General features: G+C 45.3%; 1 protein-coding gene across 1 annotated transcript in view; it reads right to left on the reverse strand.

The window, feature by feature from the left end:
- The window catches only part of MADD (MAP kinase activating death domain), a 149,513-nt gene that overhangs the window by 107,053 nt on the left and 24,257 nt on the right, over nucleotides 1-18,203 (reverse strand). Inside the window, 2 exon segments of the mRNA XM_040328248.1 lie at nucleotides 2,547-3,101; nucleotides 7,626-7,769. Of these exon segments, the coding sequence (XP_040184182.1) occupies nucleotides 2,547-3,101; nucleotides 7,626-7,690 (620 nt within the window). The 5' untranslated portion in view covers nucleotides 7,691-7,769.

The following is an 18,203-nucleotide window of genomic DNA, read 5'->3' on the forward strand; positions in this document are numbered from 1 at the left end:
ACAGTATGCACACTATACAAGATGCGTCAGCAAGAACCTCACATTTTCCAAGAGCGTGTTTTACAGCCTCTGCAGTTATTACAAATGTAATTCCCTTATTTATTGCACAGATCAAGCCACAGGCTATGCTGGTCAGAGAATGAGAAGACTGCTGTACTGGTTGTGCCAATGATTCATTGCAATATTTATATTCTCCTCCTTACTAGCTGCTGGCTAACTGAATCAGATCCCTTCTCACTGGAGGGACTGCAAACAAAATGAAAACAAGTGCAAGTGAGCCACAATGTATCCCACTTTGTACCTACATTCGCCATACAGAACTGGCAACTCTCCAATTGCTTGGAGACTACAAGACCCAATAAAAGCTGCCAGTGTTATTTATTAAAGTGGTTGGCAACCAGTGGTGCGCGGAGCACCGATAGTTGACGAGAAAAATTTGGCAGTCCTCAGGGGGTTCTTCCACAAATCAACATTGTGGTGGATGTATAATGCCCAGTGTGGTTCCCAGTGTTCTCAATGAGAGCTGACAGTCAATATCAGCATGCATTGATATCCGATGCCTCCTCTGTAGTTCTGTCAGTTTTTATTACTGTCTGTGTCCCTATTAGGGACATTCACCCTTTACATTTGTCCTGCTTAAAATTATCATTGAAAGTAAAAGAAAGTCCCAAATTGTAGGTTGTCCCCAAAAAAGTAGGGACGGGAAATCTTCCAAAAGGGGGCATGAGTTCTGGTGACCTGGGGGTCCCCATAGAATTTCCTTAATTTTCAGGGATTTCCTCTCACTTCCTGTTTTGGCTATGGGACAGGAAGTGACAGGAAATCTCTGAAATAGGGCACAGACAGCGAAGAAAAAAAAAATAAAAAATTTGACTGGGGTTATAACCCTCCCTTAGGCCCCGTACACACGAGAGGATCTATCCGCTGGAATTGATCTGCGGATCAGTTCCAGCGGATAGATCCGCTGGTGTGTACAACCCAGCGGATCTGTTTCCGCGGATTTTTATCCCCTGGGATGGATTTCAAGCGGATAGAAATTTGAAGACATGCTTTCAAATCTATCCGCTTGAATCCATCCCAACGGATTGATCCACTGGTCTGTACAGACTCACCGGATCAATCCGTCCGAATGGATCCCCCGCATGCGTCGTAATGATTCGACGCATGCGTGGAATTCATTATATGACCGCGTCGCCCACGTCATCATCGCGGCGACGGCGCGACACGTCATCGCGATGGGATTTCGGCTCGGATTTTGATCCTATGGTGGAGTACACTCCATCGGATCCAAATCCGCGGAAATCCTCGAGAGGATTTATCCGCGGAAACAGTCCGTTGGACCGTATCCGCGGATAAATCCTCTCGTGTGTACTAGGCCTTACTCTATCCAAACTAGGGGTTGTCCCGATACCACTTTTTTAAGACCGAGGACAAGTACCGATACTTTTTTTCCCCCCCAAGTACTCGCAGATACCGATACTTTTTTTTTTAATGTCATGTGACAATTTGACTAATGGGCACCGACAGATGGATGGCACCGATAGGCAGCACTTATGGGCACTGATGGATTGAAGTGATGTCACTTATGGGCAGGCACTGATGGGCACTGAATTGCGGCACTGATTGGCAATTGCATAATAAATTACATGAATGATGAGAGGAGAGGAAGGATTTTGCAATGCTATTTGGCACAAAATACTTCCTTTCATCATTCATGTCATTTAACTTCCAGTAAGTATGCTGCAACGCCCATATTGGTACACCTTGCACTTGGCTGCAGTAAGCCAGCAGCGGACATCTTGTTACACCCAGCCCATATAGTTCGGGCTGGGTGTAACAAGATGCCCCCTGCTGGCTGCAGTGCAGAGTGTACCAAGATGGTCGTCGTGATGTTTACCCTTCCGACGGAGACATGAAACGTCACTTCCTGTACTGAATGTGATGGCTCTGGTCACCGTAAAATGTGGCGGCGCCCTGCACCCCTGCCCTGGCCAGCTTACCCACTGCAATCTGATCCACTGCTGCCAGACCGATCTCTGCTCCGCCCTCTCCATCCGCTGACTTCCGGTTCCAGGTATTGGGTCAGGCCTCGGGAGCATTTGTGCGACTACAAGTACTCGCACAAATGCTCGATATTGGTCCCGATACCGGGACAACCCTAATCCAAACTAAAAAAAGTTTTGCCTATAGTTCTACTTCAAGCAACTGGCATTTTCAAAAAAAGTCAACTATGGTAGGCTAGCATTTCCATTAGAAAAAGTTTATGTTAAACAGGCCATCTTGGTAGAATTGAATTTGTCAGACCAACAAATATGTCATAGCAGCTCTGTGGACACGTTGACCACTGATGGAAATGGAGGACAGGTTTGGGAAACCCGGCTCTATTGGATAAACACAAGCAAATCTCTGATCTGTCACTTGCCTTGTCAAGATGAAATGCTAGATCGGCATTTATAATAACCCAATACATTTCACACATTTACAATCACAGTTGCTTATAATATGTAGAATACCACATAAGGCCAAGATGCCTAGTTCTTCCTTACCTTTGCACACCCTTGGATATTCCAGCCTTCTTGCTGACCAGTCTATCACTGCAGCAGTCCACCAACCTCTTGAGCGTATAGAGACATTCCCGGAATGTAGAGAAGAACGGATAGTGACTGATGATGCAGAGAGATGTCAGGGTGCTGTTACGAGAGCGCTGGACTCCTTTAGACAGCCGTTTTTGGTGAGGAGAGTGATTGATATCGGATGCAGACTCTGCCTGTAAAGGGTGGCCTCCATCAGAGCCCTCAGACCCATTCTCCGAGGCTGGCTTGGGCTGCTTGCGGCTTTTGTCTTTTGGAATGCGTTTCTGAAAGGAGCGGTAAAAGTTGACACATATTCCGTAGCGAATAATTCCACTGTCTTTATCAGTAAGTGTGAAGACGAAGGAAGTGTCATCTCGTAAGCTCATGCGCTTCTGTCTCACACTGAGACATCCTTCCGGCTGGCAGAAGAAGACCACATCAGGAGGCAAAGGGAAGTCATGGTAGTCCTCTAAGGGGTATCTACGGAGCAACTCCGGAGTTTGGGCAATGCTGTCACTGCTTGGCTGCCTGATGTGAGGAAACAGACTTGGTTCACAAAAACAGAAATGGTACCATGTAAAATACAGCAAGCAAAGGTGGGGTAAGGGAGGACACTGGATGAATTTGGAAAAAAATGAATACAATTTTTTAATTTATAAAACTGTCTAATGCAGGTGTGACAAATGGCGGACATATTTACGCATGGGTCAGTAAGGTGAACATGCATCTGTTGCAACTCTGATTTAAGCATCTCTCCTGTGAAGTGGCGGAGTTTTACAGCCAGAGAAGTTATTTGAAGAAGTTGAAAGAGTAAGCCTGGGTTCACACATATGCTGTGTTTGCGATCCACTGCGGGTGTCAATACAAAGTTAACGGCACCCCAAATGCATCGCTACGGTTTTCCTGCACCAGACGGCATGGTACAAAATGATTAGTTGCAGTGAGGCTCCAAAAAAAGGTTCCTGCACGTCTATGGTGCGATTTGAGCCTACTCAAAATAAATAGGCTCAAATTGCACAACACTGGTCACATGTGAATTGCGGTGATTCACGCGCAAGTTATAATGGGAACCGGGGTTAAAGGAAATACTGTAGATCAGATATCAGTTTCAGAGAAACCTAAAGAAATTTTTTGTTGCAGAATTGTCTGAAAGATGCGACACAATTGACAATTTACCACCACATTCCTCATCACTGATATGGAGGCATTTTTAGTGAACATATGACAAATAGAAACCGCTTGATTTTTTGCTCGTATCTCACAAAGGATTGGATCAGTACAGCAGTCCGGAAATTCAGATTTTCAAAAGGTCAGTAGTGGCAGTCTCCATATTCTCTCAGTACAAAAAAGTACAAAAAAGAAAAAAAAAAGAGAAGGTACGCCTGAGAGAAATAAGCAATCACTAAAGTCTTTTTTGGAGAATGTTCGTTCCCTGGCTGTCATTCTGATCGATTGGCTTCAGGCTAGGTTCACACTGCTGCGAATTCAAAATTGCGGTAAAATCTCGATTTTACCGCGATTTCGTGGCTGCGATTTTGCCGCGATTTCGGACGCGATTTAAGAGACATCTGTGCAGGGTTCAATGTAAATCGTGGCCCGAAATCGCAAAAAGTAGTACAGGAACTACTTTTTGAAATCGGTGCAGCGCCATAGATGCGGCGTCGCACCGATTAGGACAGTGCCATTGCCAACAATTGCTGCCGATTTGAGATGCGATTTGACATGTGAAATCGCATCTCAAATCGTACCAAATCGTACCCAGTGTGAACCTGGCCTCAGTGATGCATTTCAAATCTCTAACCTGAAACACATGAAGTGATAAGGAGTTCTGCTTTTCCAACACATGTTTCATTGTTATTTTTGTGACTCAAATGTAGGGCAGGCCATACATTATGCAATTTTCCTTTCCTTCAACCACAGGTTGAAGGAAAGAAAATTGTTCAATTTCAGCATCAGTGTCAGTGTTAATGGGGGAATTCCTCTTCCTATTGTCTTATGCTGGCGGGGAGCCTCCCCCATCAGCAGAGTAAAACGATCAATGCCAGCGGCTGTAGCAGTGATCGGGCAAAAAAAAAAACACCACACACGGCTGATGTTGATCGATGGATTAACTTTAGTACAATTAGCATGCTCATAGAGACTATGGGTACTCAACCTGTGGCCCCCCCAGCTGTTGCAAAACTACAAGTCCCATGAGGCATTGCAAGGCTGACAGGTACAAGCATGACTCCCAAAGGAAAAGGAAAAGGCATGATGGTACTTGTAGTTTTGCAACAGCTGGAGGGCCAATTTAAAGCTCAGTAAATCAGCAATAAACATTCCAGGCATCAAAACAAAAAAAGTTTACAAAGTGTTTTCTTCTAGTAAGCAGTTACGGTCCGAGTAGAAAAGCCTGACCCCTGATGGCATTTTGCAGAGAAGGACGCTTGCTCTTGCTGTGGAAGCAGCAGTTGCTCTGCAGAGGTCCAACACAACCCTCTTCTGAGTCAGACATAAAGCTTTTGGACCAGCAACACTCACCTTGCAGACTGCAGAACTCCGTCTGACTCAGCAGCGGGTATATCAGACCTCTGAAGAGCAAAAGCTGCCTCCACACAGGAAGCAATGGTCCCTTTTTTTTTTACAGTACTTTTGTTTTAAAACAAAACAAAAAAAAAAAAAAGGGTGCGCTAATCATATATGCACTTAACAAGAATGACGTCACAAATATGGCTCCACCCGACGCACCATTCTAAGAAATAGGGTGGAGCCATATTTGTGACATTCCGCACGAGCAGGCTAGGTGCTGCCCGCCGCTGTGCGCGTTATTAATGTGATAAAAATTCCGATTTTTGCCATTCATTACCATTCTCGTAAGTGGAATTTGACAGGTTTAAATAAATGCCTTTTTAAAAACATATTGCACTATAAGATTTCCCTCTTTTATCCATGCATATGGGGAGTTATTACCAGCTGACCGCTATGCCATTTGAATTGATGGGAGTCATCAGTATGAATGTCAGTGAAATAGACAACCCTTCCAGCTTGGCCCTTTGGATCAATTAAGGGACGTGGGATCTCTATAACTTGAGATCCACAATTTCTGGTAAGCGGTGTGTATTTGTGGTAAAGGGATTTGGAGCACTTCTAGTATGAATACGGATGCACAGTTTCAACCCATCACTGCAAAGCATCTGAATTCACCATAAGGATTATCACTGTTGCAAAGTTAGTTTTGATGGACACTTTTGTCGATTACGTGTCAGGTTAATTTAACTCAGTGGTTCTCAACCTGAGGTCGGGACCCCCTCGAAGGTCAAATGATGATTTGCCAGGGGTCACTGAATCCTCGGCTGTTCCTAAAGCCCGCACCGCTCTCCCAGCCTTTTTGTGGCCGCCCAGCAGGGCTGTCCCTGGAGTCTGTGGTCACCCAGCTGGGCTGTTTCTGGTGTCCACGATCGCCCACTCAGCCTCTTTGCAGCTGCCCATTCAGTTCACGGCAGAGGCTGGGGGGCAGAGACTGGAGGTCCGCTGAATGGTGAGGAATGTGAAGTGGGAGGAGCTGGAGGAGACCCTACCTCCTGATTTTGGCATAGGTGTCACTATGAGACGCCACAAAAATTCGGAGACACAGTGAAGACACAGTGAGTAACACTACCTGTGATTAGAGTTGCCATTAAAAGTCCCCACTACAGTTCTCAGATCAGCAGATGGCCTTAATCAAGAGCACTCAAGTTGGCTGATCAGGGGGGGGGGGGGGGGGATAAAGAATACATGGAACGGAGAGGAAAAGAGGGGGGAGGAACAAGAAAGACGGCTAGAGAGAGGGATGGGTGAAAAAAAGAAATTGGGATAGAGAGAGATGAAAAAGGGAAAGAACAGCTGTTCTTTTAAAAAAGGCACAAACGCGGTGACGTCATCGACTACGACGAGCATGCGCTCGACACATTCGATGCCGTCACCGCCATCTTGCTTCACCCTACCAATGCCCTGGAAGCTACTGCGCATGCGTCAAAGTCATTTCAAGCATGCACGGGTTTCCATGGAGAGGCAAGTATACACACTCTCGGGTTTCTCGGCAGGAAAACATTGCCGAGAATCTCACAACAAGAAAAGAGAGCAGGTTCTCTATTTTTCTTGTCGAGATTCTGGGCAGTTTTCTCAACGAGAAACCTCAAAGCCCCTTACACACGCACGGTTTACTCTGTAAGAAAGCTCTGTCAGCAGTTTTTTGCCGAGAAAACTGTGCGTGTGTGCGAGGCTTTAGGCTTCATTCACACTTGGCGGACTCCGTCGCTACGGAGTCCGCCTGCTCCCGTCGGCTCAGCGGGAGATCAGTCCGCAGATCTCCGCTGAGCCGACGATGACAAGCTCCTCTCTGCTCACTGAGCGGGGAGGGGCTTGTCGGGCACCGCTGTGTCCCTATGGAGCGATCTGATGAAAACGGACAGCATGTCCGTTTTCATCAGATCTTACCCGATCTGATCCGCATGGACGGATGGGGACTTGGCCCCCATACGTCTGTTTTTAGCGGGTCGGATGTCAGCGGACATGTCTCCGCTGACATCCGACGCTCCATAGCGATGCATGGAGCGGCCGTTCAGGTCCGCCGACAGACGGTCCCGAACGGCCAAGTGTGAATGAGGCCTTACCCTCAATTCTCTGAGCAATGTAATAGTGATACAGTAATCAGCACAATTTAAGGAATTTTACAGTGTACCGTTCTAGGAATCACTTTATATAGAGAAGGGAGACTTTCCAGTTCCAACAAATAAAAGTAAAATGACAAATATGTTAACAAAAGAAATCAATCGTGCAGCATTAGTTAATTTGACTCGGGTATAAAAAGGTGCCAGCGAACAAATGGAATATTGATTCTTGGTGTAATGTCCTCTGTACTTCTACTGTATGTTCTGTAATTACTAACAATAAAAACGTGCTATGGCCAAGCAGTGAATTATTGCTGACAATGTATGTGCGATTTGATTATACAAAACGAAAACTGCCCTAGTATTGCCTGCTGTAGTCCTCAAAGTGATAAAACGGTTACATAAAAAAGGAATCATGGCTTACCTTGCGCCTACGATCACCAGGTAATCCAGCAACCTGGGACATGGCTGCTTCTTCTTCAGCCCCATGGTCTCCCCTTCCTACTGAATCATCTCACAGACTGCAAGATCACTGGACCATCGCTGACCGAGAGACACCAGCAGGAACCTTAAAAACACAAAAAAACAGCAAAATATATAAATACATTTCACACACACACACATAATTTTTTTTTATATAAAATTAACATCAAAACACATGGCTGAAATATTTATACAGGCAATGTCCCCCCAGTCCTGAAATCTACACAGCTCTGACATAGTCCTGTCTGGCAGGGCAGGAGACCTGATTTTTCTCTGCTGTAGTTAAAAAGTGATTGTAAAGTCTTGTTTGAAAAAAAAAAAAAAAACACGTTATACTTACCTCCTCTGTGCAGTTGGTTTTGCACAGAGCAGCCCCCCAATCCTCCTTTTATGGGGTCCCTCTTTGCTGCTCCAGGCCCCTCCCTCCCATCGAGTGCCCCCAGTCATTGTCTTGTTGGAAGACAAATCTCCGTCCCAGTCTCAGGTCTTTTGCAGACTCCATCAGGTTTTCTTCCAGAATGGTCCTGTATTTGGCTCCATCCATCTTCCCATCAATTTTAACCATCTTCCCTGTCCCTGCTGAAGAAAAGCAGGCCCAAACCATGATGCTGCCACCACCATGTTTCACAGTGGGGATGGTGTGTTCAGGGTGATGAGCTGTGTTGCTTTTTACGCCAAACATAACGTTTTGCATTGTTGCCAAAAAGTTCGATTTTGGTTTCATCTGACCAGAGCACCTTCTTCCACATGTTTGGTGTGTCTCCCAGGTGGCTTGTGGCAAACTTTAAACAACACTTTTTATGGATATCTTTAAGAAATGGCTTTCTTCTTGCCACACTTCCATAAAGGCCAGATTTGTGCCGTATACAGGGACTGATTGTTGTCGTATGGACAGAGTCTCCCACCTCAGCTGTAGATCTCTGCAGTTCATCCAGAGTGATCATGGGCCTCTTGGCTGCATCTCTGATCAGTCTTCTTCTTGTATGAGCTGAAAGTTTAGAGGGACGGCCAGGTCTTCATAGACTTGCAGTGGTCTGATACTCCTTCCATTTCAATATTATCGCTTGCACAGTGCTCCTTGGGATGTTTAAAGCTTGGGAAATCTTTTTGTATCCAAATCCGGCTTTAAACATCTCCACAACAGTATCTCGGACCTGCCTGGTGTGTTCCTTGTTCTTCATGATGCTCTCTGCGCGTTAAACGGACCTCTGAGACTATCACAGTGCAGGTGCATTTATACAGAGACTTGATTACACACAGGTGGATTCTATTTATCATCATTAGTCATTTAGGTCAACATTGGATCATTCAGAGATCCTCACTGAACTTCTGGAGAGAGTTTGCTGCACTGAAAGTAAAGGGGCTGAATAATTTTGCACGCCCAATTTTTCAGTTTTTTATAAAAAAATTAAAAAAAGTTTGAAATATCCAATAAATTTCGTTCCACTTCAAAAAAATTACAGTTTTATATCTTTATGTTTGAAGCCTGAAATGTGGCAAAAGGTCGCAAAGTTCAAGGGGGCCGAATACTTTCGCAAGGCGCACACACACACACACACACTCATATATTATATACAATTTATTGTGTGTGTAATATATATATATATATATATATATATATATACACACACACACACATATACACACACACACACATACACACACACACACACACACACAATATAAATTGTATATATATACATATACACACACATACACATACATACATATACACACACACACACACACACACACACATACATACATATACACACACACACATAATAATAATATTATTATAATAATAATAGGTTTAGGTTTTATAACCACACTTGATCTGCTCAGCGCACTGCCCTTCCCTCCCCCAGGTTGAGCGATGCATTACAGGGGAAAACCAAGAAGTCAAGTAATTAGACATGCTACTCACATTAAGATTAGATTTAGTACATATATAATTGTATTAACTTTTTTATTATCTTCCTGGAGTTCAGCTTTAGTGCTTGATAATACTGGCAAACAGGTTTTGCATGCTCATGTTGTAAATATACGCTCGATATTGCGACGGTCTTGTTGCTGCTGAGAGCTACATGGGTTCTCCATATATAATTGAGCTCCCACCCCCCACAAACTTACTGGGCTACCAGAATAATTAATTGTCAGCGTGAGTCATGACTGCTCTCCGGTGAGAGGAAAGAAGCGAGTTCTAATGAGACTTCCAGCATCCCATATATCAAGGCTCAAACCAGCACAGCGCACCACAATCCCAGCTTCAGTATCTACGATCAAGGGCACCAAAAAGTCCCATCCAGGCAACAAGAATAATGGAGTGACAGGATCCTGCGGCTTCCACAAAGGGATCCGCACTCTTGTCTTTCTGTCTTATCAAGGCTGTGTTTTCTCACCCATTGATGCTGTAGATGAATTAAAAAATAAATAAAAAATCCCCCCACCCCACTTCGCCCATGCACAGCGCCATCTACTGGTAAGGTAAAGAAGAATCACATCTGTAGAATTATGGTCGCTGGACTTTAAGGGGTAGATTCAGGTAGGGAGCGCGTATTTGTGAGCGGGCGTAACGTATCCTATTTACGCTACGCCTCCGCAACTTTGACAGGCAAGTGCAGTATTCACAAAGCAAAGTTGCGGCGGCGTAGCGTAAATAGGCCGGCGTAAGCCCGCCTAATTCAAATGTGGAAGATGTGGGCGTGTTTTATGTTAATTTATTGTGACCCCACGTAAATGACGCTTTTTCTGAACGGCGCATGCGCCGTCCGTGAAAGTATCCCAGTGCGCATGCTTCAAATTAACCCGCAAAAAGCCAATGCTTTCGACGTGAACGTAAATGACGCACAGCCCTATTCACGAACGACTTAATCGACGGAAAATTCGACGCTGGCCCGACGTCCATACTTAACATTGGTACGCCTCATATAGCAGGGGTAACTTTACGCCGGAAAAAGCCTTACGTAAACGGCGTATCTGTACTGCGACGGCCAGGCGTACGTTCGTGAATAGGCGTATCTAGCCGATTTACATATTCTAGGTGTAAATCAGCGTACACGCCTCTAGACGGCGTAGGAGACTTACGCTGGTCGTATCTTTAAAAAATTCTGGCGTATCTGATTCTTTGAATCAGGCGCCAAGATACGACACCTCACACTCAAAGATACGACGGCGTATCTGGAGATACGACGGCGTATCTGGAGATACGCCGTCGTATCTCCTACCTGAATCTGGCCCTAAATTTTTCTAGATCTTAGAAAAATTGATTTTTAGATCATTTTGGCCCAAAATACTGAACACTCTAAAGACAACCCCCAGCACTGGCCATTATCTCTTTCTATTGGCCCAGCACAGGCAATTATTTTACATGGCTCGATTTTCTTCTATACAGACCCTGGGACCTGGAGTGATTATATCGATCGATTGCCCCATCCACACTATATTAGCATGGAAGGAGGAATCTCCACTGCCAACTATAGGGACAGTGACTGCATCTAACTGGTACATTTTCCACCCACATCGATTTGTAAATTGACAAGTTGTACCTTTACCACTTCGCTACCAGAGCCTCTCTTTTTCAGTTTTTACACACGTTAAAGCAGACCTAAAAGTGATTGTAAAGTCTCAGGTTTTTTTTGTTTTTTTTTTAAATAACATTATTATACTTGTCTCCTCTGTGCAGTTGGTTTTGCACAGATCAGCCCGGATCCTCCTTTTCTTGGGTCCCTATTCTGGCCTGGCCCCTTCCTCTTATCGAGTGCCCCCAGTATCCGCAGCTTCCTATGGGGGCACTGGAGCCGAGGCCTCACCCTCTCTTTCCACTGATTGGCTCACTGACTTTGATTGCATTTGCATTTGATTGCATGACAGCTTTCAGCTTCATGGCCGGGTGTGCACTGTGCATGCCCGAGTCATGCGCTGCGCTCTGCTAGTGGCCAGGCAATCTTCTGGAACCTGTGACGTGTCCCACAAGATTGCAGAGAGGAGTCGTTGTCTAGGCGGCCAAGAGCAGGGAGGAAGTGGGACAGGAAGTTCCACTCTAAATTAGGATGAAGCGACCCCTTTTACGTGGTAATTGTCTGGGGCGCTCACCTGAGAGATGGAAGCAACATCAGGATGAAGCGACCCCTTTTACGTGGTAATTGTCTGGGGCGCTCACCTGAGAGCTAGAAGCAACATCAGGATGAAGCTACCCCTTTTACGTGGTAATTGTCTGGGGCGCTCACCTGAGAGCTAGAAGCAACATCAGGATGAAGCTACCCCTTTTACGTGGTAATTGTCTGGGGCGCTCACCTGAGAGCTAGAAGCAACATCAGGATGAAGCGACCCCTTTTCGATGGCAAGTGTCTGGGGTGCTCACCTGAATGCTAGAAGCAACATCAGGATGAAGCGACCCGTATTCGGTGGTAATTGTCTGGGGCGCTCACCTAAATGCTAGAAGGTACATCAGGATGAAGCAACCCCTTTTCGGGGGCAAGTGTCTGGGGTGCTCACCTGAGAGCTAGAAGCTACATCAGGATAAAGCGACCCCTTTTCGGTGGCAATTGTCTGGGGTGCTCACCTGAGAGCTAGACGCTACACCAGGATGAAGCAACCTTGCTTTAATTAAATTTCAATGACCAGAATAAATGATTTATGTAGCCAGAGGCCCCGAACCCGGAAGGAAGACCGGGAGAAAATGGAATCCCTCTCAGCGGTGACAGCTCAGTGCTGGAGGGCTTGGTTTTGAAGCAAGTCTCCCCCCCCCCCCCCCCCCCTTCAACTGCGGCTTACTACCACTTTAATAAAGCAAATATTGATAGCCATATAAGGAGTCAGACATGTGCAATTCAACAAGTTCTCTAATGCAGGAGACCTACTTAGACCGCCACCCCCCACTTTGCAATACAAGTCTGTGAGGGACACTAATGATGCGAGGTGTGGCTGTTACTAAGCTATGGCAACACAAGGCACTGAAGTAGGATATCAGAGAAAAACATTTGTACTGAGAGCCGGAACTTTGGAGTCACAGCGCCGGAAGAAGACGCTGAAAAATAACAAGTATCAATGAAGCTAGAATAATTCTACTAAAAAGCAGCAATCAAGACCTAGAACTACCATCATTAGAGAATAAAAAAAAAAAAAAAAAAATTATAAAAAAGTACTTTTCTAGGAATTGCCACATTAAAGTGGTTGTAATGGCAGGTTTTTTATTACTGTAAGGCCCCGTACACACCATAGAATCCATCCGCTGAAAAATCCCAGCAGATGGGTTTCAGCGGATAGATCCTATGGTGTGTACACGCCAGCGGATCTGTTTCCGCGGATATTTCTCCCCTGGGATGGATTCCAGCAGATCGAATATTTGCTGACATGCAGAACAAATCCATCTGCTGGAATCCATTCCAACGGATGGATCCGCTGGTCTGTATAGACTCACCGGATCCAACCGTCCGAAGGGATCCCCCGCACGCGTCGTAATGATTTGACGCATGTGTGGAATTCCTTATATGACAGCGTCGCGCACGTCATAATCGCGGCGACGGCGCGACACGTCATCGCCAGAGGATTTCGGCACGGATTACAAATGCGATGGTGTGTACACTCCATCGCATGAAAATCCGCCGAAATCCTCGAGAGGATTTATCTGCGGAAACGGTCCGCTGGACCGTATTCGCGGATAAATTCTCTCGTGTGTATGGGGCCTTAGAAAAAAACTTTATTTACGTGCAGTTCCACCACCACCACTTACCTGAGCCTGATCTCAATCCAGCACTGTGCTGTGCCCGGGACCAGCGGTGCTCCTCTCTCCCCTCACTGGACTGGCTGAGAGCAGTGGGAGCCATAGACTCCTGTTGTAAATAAATTCCAGTGACAAGGGAGTGTGGGGCCAAACTGCAGTGTGCGTCAATAGACGCACAAAGTGTTGCGTGGAATCGAGCCTGCAGGAGTGCCCCTATAGCAATCGACTTGATATGGGGGAGGAGCCGGGAGTGCTGGAGGAGGACCCTAAAAGAGGAGGATCAGGCTGCTCTGTGCAAAAGCCATTACACAAGTATAACCATAAAATGTGAGTACAGGACTACAAAGGCAATAAAAAGATATTAGACTTCCATTGGGCTTTAACTGCTGTGAGGTCAATATGGTCGCCATGCTGTCTGACAAACGAGTCACAGTTAACATACACATTCAGCTTTAAAGTGAAGTTCCACCCACAAAATTAACTTTGCATTAATCAACTGGAAAAAATATTTGAATATTTTTTATTTATTTTTTTACATACCTTTTCTGGGCTGTTGCTATGGGGTCCCTTGTAATCTCCCCCCTTCCTCTCCTCCGCGCCTGACGTAATTTCCCTTGGCGCCTGTGTTCGCTAATGGTCCTGGGAGATGTGTGTCCCAGGAGTCAGTGGGCAGCGCCAAGGGCTAGAATCGCAACTAAATGATCTTACTGCGCATGCCCGAGAACGGGCAGTGCATGCTGGTTATTCAGCAGCACCAAACCCCAGAAGTTTATGCTTGTGGGCTTCGCCTGCCCACAAGCAAGATGGAAACGCCCGAGCAAAAGGAATAAGGTAATTTTTTTTTGTTTTTTTAAACTAACTTAAAGCGGTGGTTCACCCTAAAAACGACTTTCCCCTATTACACTGCCCCCCCACATTACAATACGATTATGCCTATATTTTGTGTACATACCTGGGTACAGCTATTCACCCGTGTCCTCCGGGTTGCGAGTCCCGCGGGAGTGGGCGTTCCTAACATGGCGGTGATTGACGTTTTGACAAAAAAACTAGCTCCCCCCGTCGCGTAAGCCGCGTCACGATTGGCGAAAGGAGCCGAACGGCGAGTCGGCGCTATACTGCGCATCGCCGTTCGGCTCCTTTCGCCAGTCGTGACGCGGCTTGCGCGACGGGGGGGGGGGGGGAGCTCGTTTTTGGGCAAAACGTCAATCACCGCCATGTTAGGAACGCCCACTCCCGCGGGACTCGCAACCCGGAGGACACGGGTGAATAGCTGTACCCAGGTATGTACAGCAGCAAAAAAAAAAAAAAATTATAGGCATAATCGTATTGTAATGTGGGGGGGCAGTGTAATAGGGGGAAGTCGTTTTAAGGGTGAACCACTGCTTTAAAGGAGTTGTAAAGTAAAAAAAAACGTCACCTTAATGCAATCTATGCATTAAGGTGAAAAAACATCTGATGCTGCCGCCCCCCCCCCCCTCGAGCCCCCGTTATACTTACCTGACCCCTCGAAAGTCCTGGCCGCTGATTGGCTAGAGCGGATGGATTGAGAGCAGTGCAGCCATTGGCTAGCGCTGCTGTCAATCACATCCAGTGACGCGGCGCGCCGAGGGGCGAAGCCGAGTGATACAGTGAGTGGCTATGGCCCGCTCGCTGTATCATGGGAGCACGCCCGCAATTACTTACCACCATGCGAGCTCTCTCTCTCTCTCTCGCATGACTGTGGTCAGTACTTGCGGGGGGGACCAGAAACAGCCGCCGAGGGGCCCCAGAAAACGTGGATCGGTGTCACTCTGTGCAAAACTAACTGCACAGTGGAGGCAAGTATAACATGTTTGTTATTTAAAAAAAAAAATTCCTTTACTAACCCTTTAAGCAGCGCTATTTAACTCACGAACCAATGCCCAAACAGCAAACAGATATATTTAAAAAAAAAAAAAAAACATTGTTGGGTGGAACTCCACTTCTGAACTTGTACCTACAAGTAAGCCTACAAGTCTCGATTCACACCTATGCATGTTGCTTTTGAGCATTTTTTGCACTGCTTTTTGCGGTGCCTGACATGCGTTTTTACCACGATTTGCGTTTATTTTAATTATTAATTCTTTTTTATTTATTTTTTTTACATTTCCTTTAACAACCAGCTATATACAGGTTAAAAAAAAAAAAAAAAAACGCAAATCTTGGCCAAGTGGTTCTTGCGTTTTGGATGCGGGTCCATTGAATTCTATTACATGCAAAACGCTGCTTTTTGCTGGAAAAAAATCCCTGACCCTTTCCAAAAAAGCAGAGGCACAAAAAAGCATTGATGTAAACATGTTCCATAGGAAACCATGTTAAAAAAATTCCCTGCATTTCTGAAAAATGCATCAAAAAACGCATTAGTCTGAATGGAGCCTAATGCCCCGTACACACGATCGGAATTTCCGATGGAAAAAATCCGATGGACTTTTTCCATCGGATTTTCCGATCTTGTGTAGCCCCATCTGAGTTTTTTCATTGGAAATTCTGATGAATTCCATCGGAGTTTAGATATAGAACATGTTCTATTTTTTTCCGATACAGAGAATCTCTCCTAAATTTGCAGTGTTTAGGGGGATATTCACACCGGATGCAGCCGACTACGTCACTGACGCATGGGCTCTGAAGGGACAGCTTCCCAATGCCATAAACCGTGACTGCCTTGTGCATGCGTGGAAGTTACGTCATCGCAGGTTACCCATTCACAGGACTGGAACCTGCGAACCTGGAAGGGAGACTGGGGGAAGATGCAAGACCTGTCAGAGGCGACAGCACACCACTGGGGGGGGGGGCTTCATTCTAAGGCAAGTATGTGATGCATATGGCTATTCCATTACCTCGCAGAGGATTTTATTTTATTCTTTAGGGGCCGTGGTTTACTACTGCTTTGCTATGTTGTCATCATGCTCAACAAAACATTACTATATAGGAAGACTGAAAGACAAAATAAAATGATAAAACAAGACAGACAATGAACAAGTCTTGCACAAATGCCTAAGGCTCGGTTCACATATATGTGAATTGGATGCATTTTTAACCGCATCTAATTTGCATAACAAGTGAAATCGGACCAGCTTTCAATGCAGCTGGTTCACACATTTGTGAGGCATCCGCGGTGCAATTTTAAAAAGGGTCTCGTGCATTTTTGGGTCCAGTTTAGGTGCGATTTTGGGTAAAAAATATGCACCTGAACCGGACTGAAACCACGGCCGCATATGTGTGACCTTAACCTAACTAAGCACATCATCATAGAATGCTGACCAACAAACATGACCTCGGAACGTTTAAAAATTCTGTAGAACATCTCTGAATGGGTGGAACATTCCCCGTTCATCCATCCATCCTATTCCTAAAAGCAAATACCGGTACGTTACATAAAACTGAACACAGCAATCTTTCTTTCCTTCGTTTCACAGAAGCCTTCAAAATCCCTGATAGAACGAGGTCACCTCTGCTCACGGCAGCTTCAGAAAATCGCCACGACCCCAGCAGTCACACACACACACACAATATAATGAATATATATATATATATATATATATATATATATATATATATATATATATATATATATATATATATACATATACATATACATATATATATATACATATATATATATATACATACATATATATATATATATATATATATATATACACACACACACACACACACATCATACACATATATATATTTTTTTTTTTTACATAATCTTCTTGAAATTAAACAGAAAAGAAATACAGTCTAAAGATTGTGGGGTGCCCTAACATTAGTGGTCAGTGCAGAAGTGCCCTCTTGCACTGGCATCAGTGTAGGTAGGAGATCAAGTCACCAGTGCAGATCACTCAAGGAACCCCAAGCAACCTCAGGAGGAACCCCATTTTTTTTCCAGCTAACCCAGGTTGGGAAAGGCTGCTATAGTGCCTGCGGTTCTCTTTCCACAGCTACCTCTTCCAACACACTGCCCAAGGATCGCCTTCCTCTGCCCCAGCTGCCTCCATTACTCCCCGATCTCTTCCACACTCAGCCCAGCCTGCAGTCCAGCTTGACAGTCGTCGTTTGCAAATCTGCTTGCTATAACCATCTTATCTTTCCTGCAAAATCAGGGCTGTTCTCTACATTATAACACAACACAGTATAATCCATCCTTGTACTACCATCCTACGATCGATTCTCTCCCAGCCTCCCTCCCTCTCTCATAACCCATTAATCATCCATCCCTGCTGCTCTCCTGGAACATCTTACCCGGCTTCTCTTCCGCCTCCAATGCTGTCCTATTCCCTGCACGGTGGGGTTCATCCCTCCTGGAATACAGTCATCACTGCCTGTGTCTCACAGTGACTATACACTCATCCTCATCTCTTACAGCGAACCACCGATTCATCCTCACCTCCAACACAGCCAACAATTATGTCCTCTAGCAAGACCGGCCCTCCCCGCGTTCCTCCCCGCACACACATTGTTATTAGCTACTCTGCTGTAACAGCTATTCTCCGACACTCTGATTGCTTCCTGCCAAGGATGCTGGACTTCCTCACATCAATGGGCTGATTGATGACAACTGGAGGCAAATGGTGACAGTGGCCATAGAAAACAATAAATATTATTAATAATAAAAATAAATATTATTATTATTATTAAAGGGGTTGTAAAGTTCTAATGTTTTTTTTTTTTTTTTTAAATAAAAAACATGTTATTCTTTCCTCCACTGTGCAGCTCGTTTTGCACAGAGTGGCCCCGATCCTCGTCTTCTGGGGTCCCTCGGTGGCTGTC

The sequence above is a fragment of the Rana temporaria genome, chromosome 11, assembly GCF_905171775.1.
Source record: "Rana temporaria chromosome 11, aRanTem1.1, whole genome shotgun sequence".
In the NCBI taxonomy this organism is placed as follows: Eukaryota; Metazoa; Chordata; class Amphibia; order Anura; family Ranidae; genus Rana; species Rana temporaria.